Source organism: Cricetulus griseus, chromosome 2 (assembly GCF_003668045.3).
Source record: "Cricetulus griseus strain 17A/GY chromosome 2, alternate assembly CriGri-PICRH-1.0, whole genome shotgun sequence".
In the NCBI taxonomy this organism is placed as follows: Eukaryota; Metazoa; Chordata; class Mammalia; order Rodentia; family Cricetidae; genus Cricetulus; species Cricetulus griseus.
Genome location: NC_048595.1, coordinates 175,282,318 through 175,299,751, shown reverse-complemented (window position 1 = coordinate 175,299,751; position 17,434 = coordinate 175,282,318). Strand labels below are relative to the sequence as shown.

Genomic DNA, 17,434 nt, shown 5'->3' with positions numbered 1-17,434 from the left:
GTTGTGAGGTTATAATGGAATATTTCACCTCTTTCCACTTTTCTTGTGAATTTTTGCCCTCACTTTTGGTTAACATTAGTAGTGTTTATGAGAGATGGTCATTGCTTGGTTTCATGTGGCTTTTATTTGTCTTTTAATTTTTATGTGCATGACTGTTTTGCCCATATATATGGATCTGCCTGGAACTGGAGTTACGAATGGCTTTGAGTCACCATGTAGAGCCTGGGAATCAAACCTTTATCCTTTACAATTATAGTTGAGTTCTTATGCATTACAGTTGTGTGAATGGACAAAAGAACTGAGTATGTTCCTCAGACTGAGTGTAACTTCAGAACCCTGGGGTTTAATTGGCATGTCCCCTCCACCAGATGTTTAATGGTACCTGAATGACAAGTCCTGTGGGAACCAAACCTAGAGAAAGTGGGACAGACAGGGGAATTCCATCTTGGGAAGGCCATCCTCTGCATTAAAGGCTACAGCCTCACTCTGACCGATCCTGAAAGATGATCAGACCCAGAGAAGGCTCATAAAAGTGTGTATAGAACATAAAATGGAAGTACTTGTACCTTGCCCATCATTTTCTACCAGTGGTAGATTCCATGGACAAGAGCGTTCAGTAATCATGGAAATTACTGTCACAGGAAGTAAAAATACTTTCATTTGGATACATGTATACATTCCATACTAAAAATTCTGACTATATTCACCTCTGTAGCTTTTTCAGCTACCGTTATTTACTGATCCTGTTTATTAATACTGCCAGTAACTTACACAGTGGCAAATCCCTTTATCATGTTTAGCCTTTTTTTCTTTGTCACATTTGACAGTTCTAGCTCTGTAGGAGCCTGAAACTGCTTCTCTTGGTCTCTGAGACACTATCTTCTCTCACCTCTTTGGCCAATTACACTGTTTTGATATTTAAAATTTCTTTTATATTTATGTTCATTCTTTAGATACATAAATAGGTGATTTCCAGATTTTTTAACTCTAGCCTTAGTTTTCCTGCCCTCTCATTGGTGAGCCTTCCAGTCGCCCTTCACCTGCCCAGGAAAGAACAAGGAAATATTTGGATTGGTTGATATTCTGTGGATTGTAGATTGTTGCAGGTCTCTGATCTTGTAAACACCCGCTTCTATTCTTTCACTTCTTCATTGCTGACCCACAGGTACACAACCGTTGGCACATTTTACTTCTCTTTGGTAGAAGGCCACATGCACTGAGCAATACCTTTTTGTTTGTAGGATGGCCAGACTATCTCATATTTTAGTCTTATGTCCAAAATGAATTATACCAAAGCAAAATGACACTGAATTTCCCTATGTGATACAACTTTGTTATTTTGACAATTCAGTAAGAGGAGGAAAAAATTTTGTACTTTGTATCCTAGAGAACTTGAACTTTATAGTCTTCATTGCAAGGAAGAAGTTTCTTTTTAAACTAGGACTATTTTGGTTAGACTCATACAAGACTAATGAGTTTTAAAATACACTTGTTAGTTCTCTAACTTGAAAGTTTTTGGTGTTTTCTAATAAGAAAAAAATGATGGTTTATTTTTTACACTGTTCAGAAAGCAAAAAGTTTGCCTGGGGAGGGGAGGGTTGTTCATTATTTGCTTATTTGATTGTTGTTCAGACAAAGTCTTATTATGTAGCCCTGGCCTGGAACTAACAGAAGTCCTCCTGCCTCTGCTTCCTAAGTCTGGTAGTTAAAAGCCTGTACCACCAGCATCTAGTTATACAAGTGTTTCCTAATTATTCCATACTTACAAATAACACATATTGCATCATTTTAATCAAATCAAGTACCTGTGTGAAGCAAAGAAACAGAATTCTTTTGGCACTCTGCCATCCCTATTCTTTGATGGACATAGCAAGTGGGAAAAGACTTCATTCACTAGGTTACACTTTGAAATAAGTGGCCAATCATTATTTATTCATTTTGCACTCATTGTAATGGCATAAATCATAATAAATTCATTTGGTTTAAAGTGTATATAATATTCTTTCCCTCAGGAATTTCCCTGTAATTGAGCTATTAATTAAAGTATTTAAAAAATATGACCCATTTTCCTTCTCTGCTATTCAGACCCAAGGATAGTTAGTGGCTGCTTCCTCATCCATGATTCCAAGTCTGCTGAATGAGGCTACTGTGACTAGGACTGTTGCCTGGTACAGGAGTAAGCAGAGCTGAGATCACTATGTTTCCTTCCGGTAGCTCTGATGGTAGCTGTGCACTGTCTCTGAGGTCATGTAGAAAAGTTCTCTGAAGTGATATGGTGTTTTAAACCAGTTAAAAAAAAACATTTAATTTTTCCTTGTTGAAGTCTGATTTGGGGCTGACTTCTGTTTGAATTTCTAATTCTTAAGTCTTTTCTTTCTAGCTAATATTTTCCCACCAGATTCAATGGTCATAATACCCAGAGTTGTTCTGAACTTGGTGCCGCCTCCTCTCTCTTATGTTGTCCTTCCTTCTTCTGCAGCCTGCAGTTATCCAGGGAAGCCATCCCCTGCTGACAAGGAGCTGATTGCTAGAGGGTTTATGACAGTGAGTTCTAGACCTAGACACAGCTTAGGTAACCGTAGGAGTCCTATGAGGTCTTCAGTTTTCAAACAAGAAAGGATGATTAATCTTTGTCAAAGCTACAATGAAAGGATTTAAAAAATCACAAATGAGAGGCTGAGCAAAATGTCACTGGTTTCACACTTTTATAAGATCTTTTCTTGTTGAGTGACATTCTATACAAACTGGGTAGAACAGTACTATGTAATTTAAGTTTGTGGCTTGGTGGAATCTGATTAAATTGGCTGTAGAAAACAAATAGAATGGTGGTGTTGTGCTGTGTATAGCAGGCAGGTGGCTGTATGGGTTATTTGTGTCCTATGTGAATCAAAAAAGCCTGCTTTTCTACATACCTGTTGTAGTTGTGATGTGTTGTGAGGAACTGAAGGTCTCACCTTGAGGTTCAGTCAGTGGGAAAAAGGAAACAGTAGTATATAGATGTCATCAAACAAATAATGATGAAAATAATACATGATGCCCATAGAAGTGTATAGTTATAGTTCTTTTCAGCTAATGAAGCATTTTCATGTAATACTAAGTACATATGACATTCTTTAATAAATTGGGTCTGTGCTTTGTGATAAATACATGTTTCAGAATGCAAATTCATTAGGCATTTTCTGTAATATCATTATAGCACAAATGCATTCATGTTTCTCTGTGCTATTATTTTTATATTTATTTTTGAAAAGCCATTGTAACTAGGGAGATATTACACAAAAATTAAGCACTGTTGGGTTTTGGTGTTTTGGGGGTTTTGGTATTTATTTATTTATTTATTTATTTATTTTTGTTTTTTGATGTTGTTGATTTTGGGTTTTGCTTTGTTTTGTTACCAGTTTATGACTGAATAATGTTCCTGGTGACAAAGCAATGAGTGAGCCATAGTACAATGCTTCTTAACTTCCTTTAACAAAAGCTTATAGGGGCTTTACTTTGCTACCTTTATTCAGCTCTTCTCTGTTTTAGTGTTTTACTGTTAGAGCAAAGTGTAAACATTTTCTTGCACCACTGCTTCTTTATAGCACTTTTAAAAACCATTAAGATTAAAGTTGATATCCTTCAAAAAATAAGAAATGAAGTAAAATAGCACTAACATATTAGCTATTGATATTACTGTTGGCTGCATGTTGGCAGAATTTTCTCAACAGCCAGAGGCTCACAGTTAATTGTGATTTATCCAGTGCTGGGCTTTTGTATGTTCAGCTTTTATTTTGTTTTCCTGGGTTCTGCATCTGTCTGAGCTTGGCAGTGTGATTGTACATTTGGCTCCACAGAAGTGATGTGTTCTGAATTCTCACTATAAATAAAACTGCCTCCATCTATACCACTCACTGTATTACAGGTAGGAAAATTAAGAATTCCATCATTTAACCTTGATTTTGGCTTCAGATTGCACAAAATATTGTATAATTTTAGTTTGCATTGAGTTGAGGTAGAGCCCTTTGGTGTGTGCAGTTCAGAGCCAGTTGCCGTTAGGACTAAGTATTTCTGAGTCAAAGTATTTCCTTGTAGTTCCTTATGACATTAAATCTCTCAAAGTGTTTTAAGTACCATAAGCCAGTAAAGTTTATAGAATTATATTTGAGGAAATTTAGAACTGTTTCAAGTTCTTTCTTTTGTCTGATAAAAACATTAGAAAAATACTTATGCTGTGCACATACAAGATTGGTTGACTATACTGCACACGTACAGCACACATACAGCACCACACCTGTATACATAACTAAAAATAAATACAAGTAGCATGTTGTTTGTTAAATACTTGGTGTATGGCTCAGTGCAGACTTTGTGTTTAGCACGAGTGATGCTTGCCTTTAATCCCTAGATGGGTTCGGTAGAAAAAATGAGGAAAGGGGAGTGGCAGAAATTGCTTGCTGCATACTTTTTTCCTGTTTAAACAGAGCTCTGTGTAATCCCCAGATCTTGCTGTGTTTAGCTTTGCTTGGACTGTTTTCTTCCATTTACCTTTGTCTCTGATTAGCTAATTCCTACTTAAAATTCCTTTAGGGCAATGATGCCATTATTGCTGATTAACAGTAGTGTAGAATATTATTTAACTAGGCAAAGATGTGTTACATTTGTTTATGCTGCAGAATATTACTTTTACTGTAAAAGCTATCAGCCAAGCATTTATAATTGATAAGAAGTCTCTGTGTGGTTAATTGGGAGCCAGCTGATGGGACAGAGCCGACTGGCAGAACAGAAAAACTCTGCCTACAAATTCTACCCCATGTTGGGTACCAGATAATGCAACTTCCTTTACCATCTATTATAAAATAAAAATTGGGGACAAATATTAATGCTTAAAACCTGAGATAATCACAAAGGACCATAAAGCACACTGCCACAGTTCACTTCCCCAGTTGAAAAGGCCTGGGCAACCTTCCTGCCCTGCCTCTTCTTCCTGGAGGCCTCTCTCAAATCTGCCAGGTTACTCTGTGATCCATTCTGACCAGCTGAATGTGAATCCCACCTCTCAAATCAACACCTGAATCCATTGGACATCGGGCCACAATACTGACAAACTTCCATAACACATGTGGCAACCTGCAGTGAAGGCAGACAACCATTGAAATGCTCAACACTTGTATCTAGGAAACATTCCTCTTTGCTCTAGGGAGCCCCAGTGCTAAGACTGGAAGCCATTTCTGCTGGTGCTTCAGAAAGTCTGCAGAGAACAGTAGGATGGATTTATCTGGTGCTTCTTCAACTTCCTTGAAACACACAGGAAGGTGACAGTTTCTTGTCATTTTGCACCAGCATTCTGACTTACTGCAATAGGGGGCTGCATTAGAAATATGCATGCAGGAGAGGCAGATCCGAATTCCATGATAGGCACTAGTGTGTACTGTGCTGAGGAAGATGCAGAGATTTACAAGAATCACAGCTCCTGCCCTCAAGAGACTGGCACAGTTAATAGAGGAAAAGAGAAATGCATAGAAACGCTTGAAGAAAAAAAAATGGCCAAAGTGTAGAGAATAGTGGATTACTTTATTAAAAAGGAATGTGTTCATTCTTTGCTCCAAAAGCAAAGCATAAAAGTTTACTAGTTCATTAACATGGTTGAACATGTTTAGATTCATAAATCCCATATGAAGATGTTCTGAGTATACTTTTTTAGTTTCATGCATGAGTAGTGAACCCGTGGTCATGGCTGTTTTGTCATTCAGACACAGAATTGGTGGTTGTGTCTATGTATGTATATATGTTCTAGGGGAAATGCTTTGGTATCCAGCAGTTATATATATGTATGCATGTATATGCATATGTACATTTATTTTTAATGTTTTTTTTCTTTAGCAAAGTATTAGCTTTGTTGTGGCACTTTCATATGTTTTTTGTTGTTGTTGATCCTCCTGCCCCATTCATTTCCCCTGCCCTCCTGATCCCCCTCTGCTGGTCTTCTTCTCCCCTGTAACCACCCTGCTGCTTGTTTATTGTGTGTAGGTGGGAGCATGCCATGCTACAACATAGAGGAAGAGTCAGAAGACAGCTTGCCTATGCCAAGGCACCAAGCTCAGGCTGTCAGGCTTTACAGACATAAGTTATCCTCCCTTCTGCTTTCAAGTCACATGTGACCTGTGAACTCTCCTGTCTCCCAGTGACAGCTTTTTCCTACTGTATGAGCTCCACCCACACCCCTAGAAACATGTACAAAAATTAAAATCTAAGATCTGCATATGAGAGATATGTGGTATTTGTTTTTCTTAATTTGAATTACTTCACTTAACATGCTTTCCATTTCTATCCATTTTCCTGTAAATGTCATGATTTCATTTTTCTTTATAACTAAATAAAAATTCTATTGTGTGCATACACATTTTATTTATTCATTGGTTCCAACAGATTCTTAAAGGGTTCTGTGGCTGAGAAGTTCGGAACCACCAGTATACAGAATGCATGCATAGACTCAGACTTACAGAACTTTTCCTGTTTACCTCCATTTCAAGGCATTCTACCCAGTAGTTGACTACTTAAGAGTAAATAATTATTTTTTGTCAGATATATTACAGTTTATGCACCATGTTCTGTTTAGAAAATGGATAGGCCAATGAGATGGCTCAACAGGTAAAGCCACTTGTCTCCAAGTGTGACCTCTCGAATTTGATTCCCAGTACTCCCATAGTAGGAGAAAACCGTCTCTCAGAAGTTGTCTCTGACCTCATACACACACCATAAATAAATAAATAGAGGAAGGAAGGGAGGCCATTTTAGACAGCAAAGCAGAGACTAAGTGAACATGTTCTTCATGAAGCCTGCGCACTATGGTTTGATCACTTACTAGGGTAGTTGGCTGGGTAATCCCCGTTCTGTAGCATAAGCACAATCCACACCTGTACCCTTCAGGAGAAAAAGCCGCCATTGTCACTACTTCAAAGGCAAGGACACTGAGGTTCAGTGAGTAACTGATGTCACAGTCTCTAAAAGTTAGGAAAGCATGGTTAGCTCTCTGTGTGTGCCTGACACCTGTGCTTCTCTTTCTCAGCACATCGTTTGTTCTATGATTTAGGAACTGCTTTGTAACTTTTCCCCCAGAGAACAAACAAGTGAAGCTCTTCAAAATGAGTTCTCTTAGCCTCAGGTAGTAGCATATGCTTTTAATTCCATCACCTGGGAGGCAGAGAGGCCAAAATATGTGACTTAGAGGCCAGCCAAGTCTTCGTAGTGAGTTCTAAGATAGACAATTGGGGTCTGACAGAGAGAATCTCAAAAAACCAAGCAAAAAAATTAAAAAAAAAAAGAAAGCAAACCAAAAATCCCTAAATAAATAAATAAATAAATAAATAAAGTTCCCATGATTTCTACCAGTTTTCTTTTTGAATGTCAAAATGTCTTTTGAAGTGAAGGGCCTTTGCAGTTAATGGCCATTGAGCATGAGGGAACAAACTGTCACCAGGCTCAGCCTTCAACATAAAAGGAAAAATGTACATCCAAAGCTAGATTGCTTGATCAGATTTAGAAATTATATTTCTAAATATGCATATAAAAATAGCATATAAAAATAGCATATAAAAATAGCATATTTTTATATGCTATTTTTATACTTATATAATAAACTTGTGTGAAGAATGTTATTAAGAATGTACCAGAATGGAAAAGAAATATCTCAAACCTCAGATCTCACATGGTGCCTTCTATAACCCCTCTGTTGTTATTTCCTCTACAGACAAGTCTTCCTGATGAACACATTTTCCCATGACTTATGTTAAATACAATAGAAAGACTAGAAATGTTAAAATCCTACATTGCATTATTTGAACCATCTTTAATTTGTGATGCTAAGTTGAGAGAACATTGGCAGCTAGGCCACTCATGTTTTAATGTAGAAGTATGTATTTATATATAATTTTTATATAATTAAGCACTTAAGAATACACTATAAACTATTGTAGCCTAAGTTTTCTCTTGAAAATATAGGGCTTTGCAAAGTATAAGTTCAAAATCTCTTATGGTTCTATTGTTCAAATCCTTTTCTGGAGAGAAAAAATTAAAATATACTTATATTTTTGAAGTATATTTAATATTCTGATTTTTTTTATTTTTTTAGGCAAGGCACTGACATTTCTTCTGCTACAGCCACCAAGTCCCAAACTTCCTCCTCATAGCACGATCCGCAGGACTGCCATTGACCTGATTGGGCGAGGGTTCACTGTATGGGAGCCTTACATGGATGTGTCTGCTGTGCTGATGGGGCTTCTGGAGCTGTGTGCAGACGCTGAGAAACAGCTGGCCAAGTATGTGTGAATTCCAGTGGGTTAGCATGTTGTTGTTGGAGGTAACAGTTATACTTTAGAAACTGTGTGTCTAACAAACAGTAAATCTAGTGGTCATGATGGCCATGCTTGTAGCCACGGCATTCAGTATGCCTAGTCAGGAGGATTGTGGCAAGTTCAAAGCCAAACAGAGCTGTACAGTAAGACCCTGTCTCAAAAAAAAAAAAAAATAATACACACTCAATAGAAAACAGAAAATTGAGACAGCCTTGAGACAATGAATTATCCATTATATAATTTTTCAAATTGTGTTTATTATTCCTTGAGATATTACTGATTAATAATTGTATAAACATATAGTTTATAAGAAAATGATATACATAATTGGTATTAGATCAAAATTGTTTTACTAATAGAAGATTGGACTGGACAATTTGGAGACATGCTCCTCTGCATTCCTGTTATTTTTTAAATTAACTTTATTGGCCTTTCCTTTGCATATAGTCGGTGACAAGTTACATGGTGATTGGAGTTGGGAAGGTAGGATGGCTCACTGGGCATAGATACTTGCCACCAAGGCTGACAGTCTCTCGGCCCCACATGATGGAAAAAAAAAAAGACGAACTCCTGCAAGTTGTCCTATGACCTCCCCTGATGCAATTCATATGTGTGTGCACACATGTGCATGTGCATACACACACACACACACACACACACACACACACACACACACACACACTCACTAAGTAAATGTAATGCATTAAATTTATAATAGACCATAATGATCACTTTAAAAATAACTAAAGAGGAAAATGTACAGAAAGAGTTGCTAACCTGAAATGAGTAGGAACACATGCTGGTGAGCTGGCTAGGAGTGGTGGTGGTGAAGATAGGTATTGGTGCCATCTTAGAATGTGGTCTCCTGATTCTAGAACACAGCTCACTTTTGGGTGTATTATACAAGTGGCATAAAATGGGTGATTATCGACATGTATGAGCTGACAATGTACAGCCATCACAACTACCTAGTCCCCAATAGTGCTAACCCCAAGTAGACACCATTGTCCGTTAGGCACTTTCTCCCCATTCCTCTCTCTACATGCCTTAGAAAACACTAATCTTCAGCCTTTCTTAAATTTGCCCGTCCTAGGTAGTTCATAGAAATGACACCATGCATCCTGTGTAGTCTTTCATGATTCCGTTTTTTTGCTTATTCCTCTTATAGATTCCACCCTTAGTGTAGTGTGTATTTTATTTTGTGTTTTAGTTGAATTCCATCATACTATGGTTAGACAGTGTCTTATCTGTTGGTAGACATGTAGCTATTTTTCACCTTTTGGACTTGTGAACAGAGCTACTGTAAACATTCATATGTGTTTATGTGGGAATTCACTTTCAATATTAAAGTGGGATTACTAAAACTTATAATTCCATGTTGAAATTTTCCAGGAGCCACCAAACAGTTTTTTGTAGTGGCTGAATTTTCATTATCATCCGCACTGGGCAAACAAGATTTCCTTTTTTCTATTTCCCTTTTAAAGTATCTCATCTTATTGAATATAAAGGGGTAGAAATCCCTCTATTGTCCCATGATGCCTCTCTTTGTGAAAGTGAATGGCATGCCAATGCCATCATTCTTGACCTTTTTAAAAACTAAAATGATCTGCTCTTTGCTTCATGGCTGCTTTCCCTTATACCCTGGTTCCCCCCGTTACAGTATTTTGGGGGCCTACTGTCTTTGTGTTTAGATGTGCTAATTACTCTAAGTGGAAACCAGAGAGGCATCTGAAGACTAAATACAATGCTGTGGCTTTGCCTACAGACTAGCTATCCATTGCCCAGGGCCCCTGGGTTAACTGGTGGGAGGAAGGTATTCACTGTAGCCTTAGACAGCTGCTTTCCTTCCTTACCTCTTGTCACACCTCCACATTTTCTAATGTCACTTCTAGGTCTCCCTAGCTACATGAATGGAATTAAAGCGCCTGTCTCAAAAGGCTGATGCTAAATGAGATTATGTTTGCAAAGAACTTACAGGAGTGCTTAGCACATCCTAAGTGTTTTAATTTATTTCTCAGTTATTGTGATAAAACATTCCATCAAAAACCAACTGAGGAGAGAAAGGGGTTGCTTCCCTTATACTTTCTAAGTCACAATCTGTCACTGAGAGAAGTCAAGATAGGACCTTGAAGCCAAAACTATGGAGGAATATTGATTGTTAATGTCCTGGCCTGGCTTTGGCTCATACTCAGCTAGCTTTCATACATACATACATACATACATACATACATACATACATACATACACACACACACACACACACACACACACACACACCACCCTTGACTGCCTGCCTAAGGATGGTATTGCCCACAGTCAACTGGGTCCTTCTTCATCAATTAGCAATCAAGATGATGTCCAGCAGACATGCCCACAGCCCAGTCTGATAGAGGCAGCCAGGTCCCTCAGGTTGTGTCAAGTTGAAAATTAAAACTATCCAGAACATTAAGAGACGGATGAAGTTACTGTGGTAGTCACTGTGTAAGTGGAGATGCTGTTGTGATGGTCCCAGCATTCAACACATTACAAGCTGGCAAATGGGCAGCTTTATAGATTCATGGCCAGAATAGTTTCTGATAAAGGAGGGCAGCAGATATTCTCAGGTGACTTTTGGAATTGGGAAGGAATGTTTGCACATAAGTTTACACTAGCAGTGCAAGGCTGCTGGTCTTTGTGCAAATCTCCAGAACCTATTTTCTGCCTGTAGCCTCCTCCCGACTCACTGTTATGTACCCACAGGAGAATTCAGCAGATGGACTGCAGGTACTGAAGCTCTCTTGGTTTTTCTGGAGAAGCATGTAATATGTTTAAGTATTTGTTTTCAAATATGACCAAATCCAATCTCACAAGTTTATATACTCTGTTTTGTTACCTGGAATGAATGGTAGGTTTCATTTTAGTTTTAGCGTTTACGATTTTGTTTTTGAAGTAAGTTCACATCAAGCTTATATCAGCAAAGTAAACGTGTACATATGCCTCATCTACAGATAGTATGTCAAGAGACATAAATCCTATGGTTTTCAGTAGGTAATTTAAATCTTACTATTACATCCTCTCTGTCACAAAGATTAGTATGACTTTCTCCACACTGCTCTGAATAAATGAATGTATCAGCATGTAGCCTTGAGGAGTCCAATGTTGTTTTCATTGTGATAAATTGCATAATAAATAAGAAAATGTTTGCTTTTTAATGTATAACAAGATTTAGATTGAAAACAGCCTCTTACATCCATGACACACTTCTGCTTACCCTGTTAATCCACTCCATCCAGGCCTGTCCACCTCTTTACCACCCCCACCCCTCATGCCCTGCTGTGGTTTACTTACTATGTGTACAATAACAGGGCTCAACTGCCTTGCTTCTTTCTGCCCATGATCCTAAGCTTGCTATGTGAAAAAGCTTTTACATTAGTCAAGTGCTTAGCATTTCAATTCACATTTATGGAAAAAGCAACCATAGCAGCCATTTCCTTCTTTATTCCCATTCTTGTGAGTCCATGAGGACAGGCTTGGGAGGGACAACTAGTTCTGCAGAGTACACATCCCAGAAGAGTTCTTTTTCCCTCTCTTTTAAGTACAGGCATTCCCTGTCAGAATCAACCACTTGGAGTTTTTCCATAGACCTGTAGGTGCCTCGAGATCAATAGAATGTTTTCCCAGAATTCATAACACCTTACTGTGTAATTCTGACTTATCTCTTCTGATACTCACAGCATCAGCACTTCTCATTTTTTTCACCTATTTTGCTCGGAGGTGTCCTTACTAATTACGTAGGCACTTATTAACTAATATATGAGAGGGCCAATGTTAGGTGTTTCTAGTTTCAGGTGGAATCAAACAAAGGTCCAGGACAGTGTCCATTGAGGACAGGTGAGGAGGTGCGGGTGGTAAAGAGGTGGACAGGCCTGGATGGAGTGCATTAACAGGTTAAGCAGAAGATGTGCCTGGATTTTTACATCAGAATGTGGAGAAGAAGAAGAATGGGGGTACACGACAGAACAGGCCATGTCTTTGGCATGTCTTTACTCACAATGGATGCAAAAATTAAACTTACAAAACACAGCTGCTTCCTTTGTGATTCACCTACCACAAAAACAGCTGCTTCCTTTCCAGCAAAGGATGGTTGTAGTACAGAAGCTTTTAGGCCAAAGGATGTTGTAACTGCAGGTTCAAAGTGAACTCTTTAGCTAGCACCTGATAGTGGAGGAAATGATGTATCCAGATGGACCTTAGTGTTCAAAGTGAACTCTTAAGAATTGACTCAAATGGAAAATTGGGATCCACTTCTTGGAGCTCTTAGTGTAACATGGCATAATTTAAATCTCAACAGAAATGGAAGCTCAAGGAGAGTTTTTTTAAGCTATTGTCATGAAAACAAAGAAAAAACATGGCAGGAAGCTTGTAAAGGGAAAACAATTCCTGTAGGAGAATGGAGGTGGAGAGTTAGCAATGTCTTAAGCTATCCTGTCATGAAGGTCAGACACATGACAGACAAGCATCCACATGGCTGGGAGGAAGCTTTAAGAAAAGCAAGAAAGCCTAAAATGTTGGGGAGGCTCAAAGTGTTAAGCAATGTCTGCTTAAAAACACATAAAAGGAAGAAAGTGTAAATACACTATTCTGAATAATTCAGAAAAGTGGGCAGGTGTACAAAGCTGCATGGCTGCAAACCAGTAAACTACAGTTCTAGGAGTGGCTGTCCTGGGAAGAAAAAGTGCAGTATTCCCTTAAAGGATGTGTTCTGCCTACCTCCTTACCATGCTTACTGTGAGCTGGCTTCCTAGGGGTGGTCCTTTAGCTAAGTGATTGACCTGGCCAAACTGGAGTGTTAGGTCACAGGCCAGGGATTCTATTCTTGAATGAGATTTTCCTTAATGCACCTATATTGCTTACTCTATCACACCAACCTCTGAAGAGGTGACCCTGAAATCATTTAGGAACTAAATTAGACATCAGAGCCCCCCAAATTTCTGGCATCTCCGGCTACAACGAGATAGCCAGGGGCTCAATGGAAGTTCTGGGTTTTCTCTAGAGAAAACTGGGTACTTTTCTTGGAAGTCTTTTTAACCTAAACTCCCTACCTAATTTCTATCTCCTATAGGACCTTTATTGCCTATTCTACCAATATGCAATGCTACTTGGGGGTTTGTGTGCTATGTTTATTGCAAACCGTTCATTTAGGCATATAGATGCCCACGGCAGTAAACATGATTCTTCCCATTTTTCAAGTTCACACACACACAGAGATAGTGTATGAATCTCTGAGAGATGCTATTTCTTGTTTTCTAGATGGTAAAAATTACTGGGTTTAATTTCAGGTCTACTTGACTCCAAAAGCTAAAACTATATAACACTATTCAAAATCTTAACACCTGCAAAATTAAAAGCAACTTAAATAAAGATTACAAAAAAAATGGTCAGGGTACATTAAATGTCCTTTTGGATTTTGTATTTAATCAAATTTTCATTAAGGATTTTGTACCTTATAGATATTAATTTTTTATTTAAATATAACTGGTTTTTAGAAAATAATGGAATGGGTCATAAATTTGGTTGCCAGCATTACACAGGCCATGATAATTTTCTCTGATGGTTACAGTTTTAGTATATGTGCTGCCAAAACAAACCCTCACTAAATTCTTTAAGTAGTGTGTTGGTTCTGCTTATTTGTAGTGGTAGGCAGTGATCTTAATAAAAATATTGAGTTGACAGTCTCCATCAACTCCATCTGGCCCAGTGTTCTCAACATGTGAAGGGCTAGGCCCACTTCAGAACTCTCAGCTCCTATTTCACAACTATTGTACTTAAGGCTAATGCTTGTTTGATAAGTGATCCACAAGTGACATCTTTTATGAGGATTTTTTTTTTAAGAACAAGAATGGTATATATATTCAATATAGACTGTATAACACAATATTGAAATAATTGATAATTCAATTATTTGTAAATAATTGAATATCATAATTAACCCAGTTAATTGTGATAAAAATAGAAAATTTCTGTCTTTGAGCTTTGAAAATGAATGCTGCCTTGAGTTATGAAACTAAGCTTTAGGCACTGATGAGATGGCTCAGTGAGTAAAGGCACTTGCTGACCAACAATGCAAGCTGATGACCTGATTTTCCTACCTTGAGCCCATGTAGAAAAAGATGGAGAGGACCAGCTCCACAGAGTTGTCCTCTGACCTCCACAAGCATATCATAGAATGCATGCATACAGATATAATAATAATAATAATAATAATAATAATAATAATAATAATAATAATAAATAAAATTTAAAATATTTTCAAAAGTGATGAAGCTCCAACTTGACACAGAGGAGTTGTGTGTGTTCTTAATAAGTTGGGAACAGATAATAATATACCATTGTTCCCAGGAAAGTGTAGCATTGAAGTTCTAGGTGTCATGTAATTAAGGATGTATTTAAAACAATGTTAGCTTTGTTTTGCTTTTGATATAGACTATTTTCAAAGCCTTGTTATTGATGTCTCAGATTTGCAGGCTGTTTGCAGAAAGCTTAATGCTTTTCTGGAATATATACTTACAGTATTCCTTAATTTGACAGAGGTTGATATCTCAGAATCTTAGGTGGTAACATTTTACTAAATGTTCTTTATGTAAATTTAAAAATTTTTTCCTAAATGGAACAAGTCTTAGAATTGGATTAATGAATATTCATGAGAAGAGGTAGCTCTGCCTGGGAGAACTATGTTTCTATTCATGTTATTAATCTTCAATAGCATTCATCCCTGATATTTGTGATTGGATAGGTGTGTGTGTGTGTGTGTGTGTGTGTGTGTGTGTGTGTGTGTGTGTGTGTGGTGTATGTCTGTGTGTGTGTTGTGTATATGTGTGCATGTGTGTGTGTATGCAGGGAAATACTGAGTAAAATAGTATATGATGTTCAGTTTCTGTATCATAAAGACTAAATGCAAAGGCCTATCCTCTAGATCTATAAAGCAAATGGTATATGCAATATCCCATGGACAGGATCAAGAGCACAGAGTAAGACTGGGTTTACATCTGGCTTCCAGAAACAGAAAATCATTTTGGAGGCTTCCCCTCCAAGATAGAGTCTCACATTAAGATGCATAGCACACAAATACGAGAACAGGAACATGGCTAAGCAAGTATCTGTGGTGCAAGATGAGGAGTCCTGTGAACATACACTAAGGAGTGGTATAGCTGGGTCATTTTGTAGACCTATTTTTAGCTTTCTGAGAATTCTCTAAACTAAACTTCCAAAGTGGCTGCTCCATTTTGCAATTGCACCAATAAGAATGAGGGGCCTTTGTCCCCACATCTTCACCAGCATTTGCTATCATTTTATTTATTTATTTATTTATTTATTTATTTATTCATTCATTCATTCATTCATTCATTCATTTATTTTGATCTTAGACTTCAAGTCTCAAAGTAGTTTTAATTTTCGTTTCCCTAAGCGCTAAGGATGTTGAACATTTATAAATGTATTTCTTAGCCATTTTCATTCCTCCTTTTAGGAATTCTCTGTTAAGAGCCATAGCTCATTTTTAAATTGGTATTTTTCTTTTTTCTTTTTTTTTGTTTTTTGTTTTGTTTTGTTTTTTCGAGACAGGGTTTCTCTGTGTAGCTTTGGAGCCTATCCTGGCACTCGCTCTGGAGACCAGGCTGGTCTATAACTCACAGAGATCCGCCTGCCTCTGCCTCCCCAGTGCTGGGATTAAAGGCGTGCACCACCAACGCCTGACTTAAATTGGTATTTTTCTTAATACTCTGTTTTTTGAGTTCTTTGTATTCAAAGTCTGGAGGATAATCCTAGCTTGGGGGGGATATTCAATCACACTGTTAACTCCCAGTTTGCATTTGCATTAATTAAATAAAATTAACCTTGGGTCAGGAGGCTGAGTTAGCAACCAGTTGCAGAAAGCAATTGTAGAGCATCAGAGGGCATCTGGAAGAGATAGACACATGGACTAGAGAGACACACTGACAATAATAGGGAGGGTTTTGAGTGGGGCAGCTTTTTCTGTCTTAGTGGAGTGGAAGAACAGGCTCTTATGGAGATGCCAGCTAGGAGAGAAGGTTAGCTAGGTGCTACCCAACCTCTCTGAGCTAGCAGGTTTTCACCCCAACTTTTGAGTCTTGGGTTTTATTTATAAATAGAATGATAGAGGTTTGGTTAAAGCTACCTTCAGTGGCAGCGGCAGCGGCAGTGCCAGTGCCTGCAGGAACAGAATTCTTGTCATGTTTCTCTGTGTAATCTTGGTTATCCTACAGCTTACTCTATAGACCAGGCTGGCCTCAAACTTGAAATCTACCTGCCTTTGCAGACTGGGTATTAGGATTAAAGGTGTACACCACCACAACAGTCTGTTTCAGGGATTTTTTTTTTTTTCCATGAAGAGGTGTTGGATTTCATCAAAGGTCTTTTGTGCATCTAATGAGATGACCATGTGGCTTTTGTCTTTCATTTTGTTTGTATGGTGGGTTACATTTATGGATTTACTTATGTTAAACTGTCTTTGCATCTCTGGTATGAAGCCTACTTGATCAAGGTGAATGATCTTTTTGATGTGTTCTTGAATCAGTTTTCAGGTACTTTGTTGAGAATTTTTACGCCTATGTTCATAAGGGAAATTGATGTGTAATTCTTTTTGTTTGTTGGGTGTTTATGCGGTTTAGGTGTCAGGATAAGTATGCTCCGAAGAGTAGGTCTGACTACACTCTATAGTCTGCTCTCAAAGTTCAAGATTCTGATGGAGGGACTCACACAAACGTGCACATGAATTCCTCCTTAAATGTTCACTATTCACCAAGCCCAGTGGGGAATGTGAATATCTATGGGTGTTTGATTCCCTTTCATTTGCATTCACTTGTGGCTTTTCTTCAGACTGTGCCCTTCACCAAACCTTCATATTTTTCTTACCATAGGTTTGATGATTCTCCCAAATTTACATGGACTTTTACTGATGTGAGAAAAGGGTAATCTGTGGATAGGCCTTTAATTTGAAGTGAGTGACTTGTTTGTGTTTCCCTTCCTTTCACTATACAAGTGTGAGATATTTTTCATTACAAGAAGCATCTATTGTCCACATGTGGCCCTGCCTCCTTTTCTTT

The 17,434-nt window shown here is 38.0% G+C and overlaps 1 protein-coding gene and 1 non-coding gene across 4 annotated transcripts in view; one reads left to right on the top strand and one right to left on the bottom strand.

Moving 5' to 3' along the window:
- Wdr7 (WD repeat domain 7) overlaps positions 1–17,434 on the top strand; it is a 267,663-nt gene that overhangs the window by 180,852 nt on the left and 69,377 nt on the right. For all 3 annotated transcript variants that reach the window (XM_027402761.1, XM_027402760.2, XM_035440121.1), the window contains one exon: positions 8,111–8,297. In XM_027402761.1, coding sequence (XP_027258562.1) covers positions 8,111–8,297 — 187 coding nt within the window. The remainder of the gene's footprint in view (positions 1–8,110; positions 8,298–17,434) is intronic.
- On the bottom strand, positions 13,859–13,960 carry LOC113834344. The gene has a single exon (XR_003482803.1). It is a non-coding gene; the product is annotated as a U6 spliceosomal RNA (small nuclear RNA).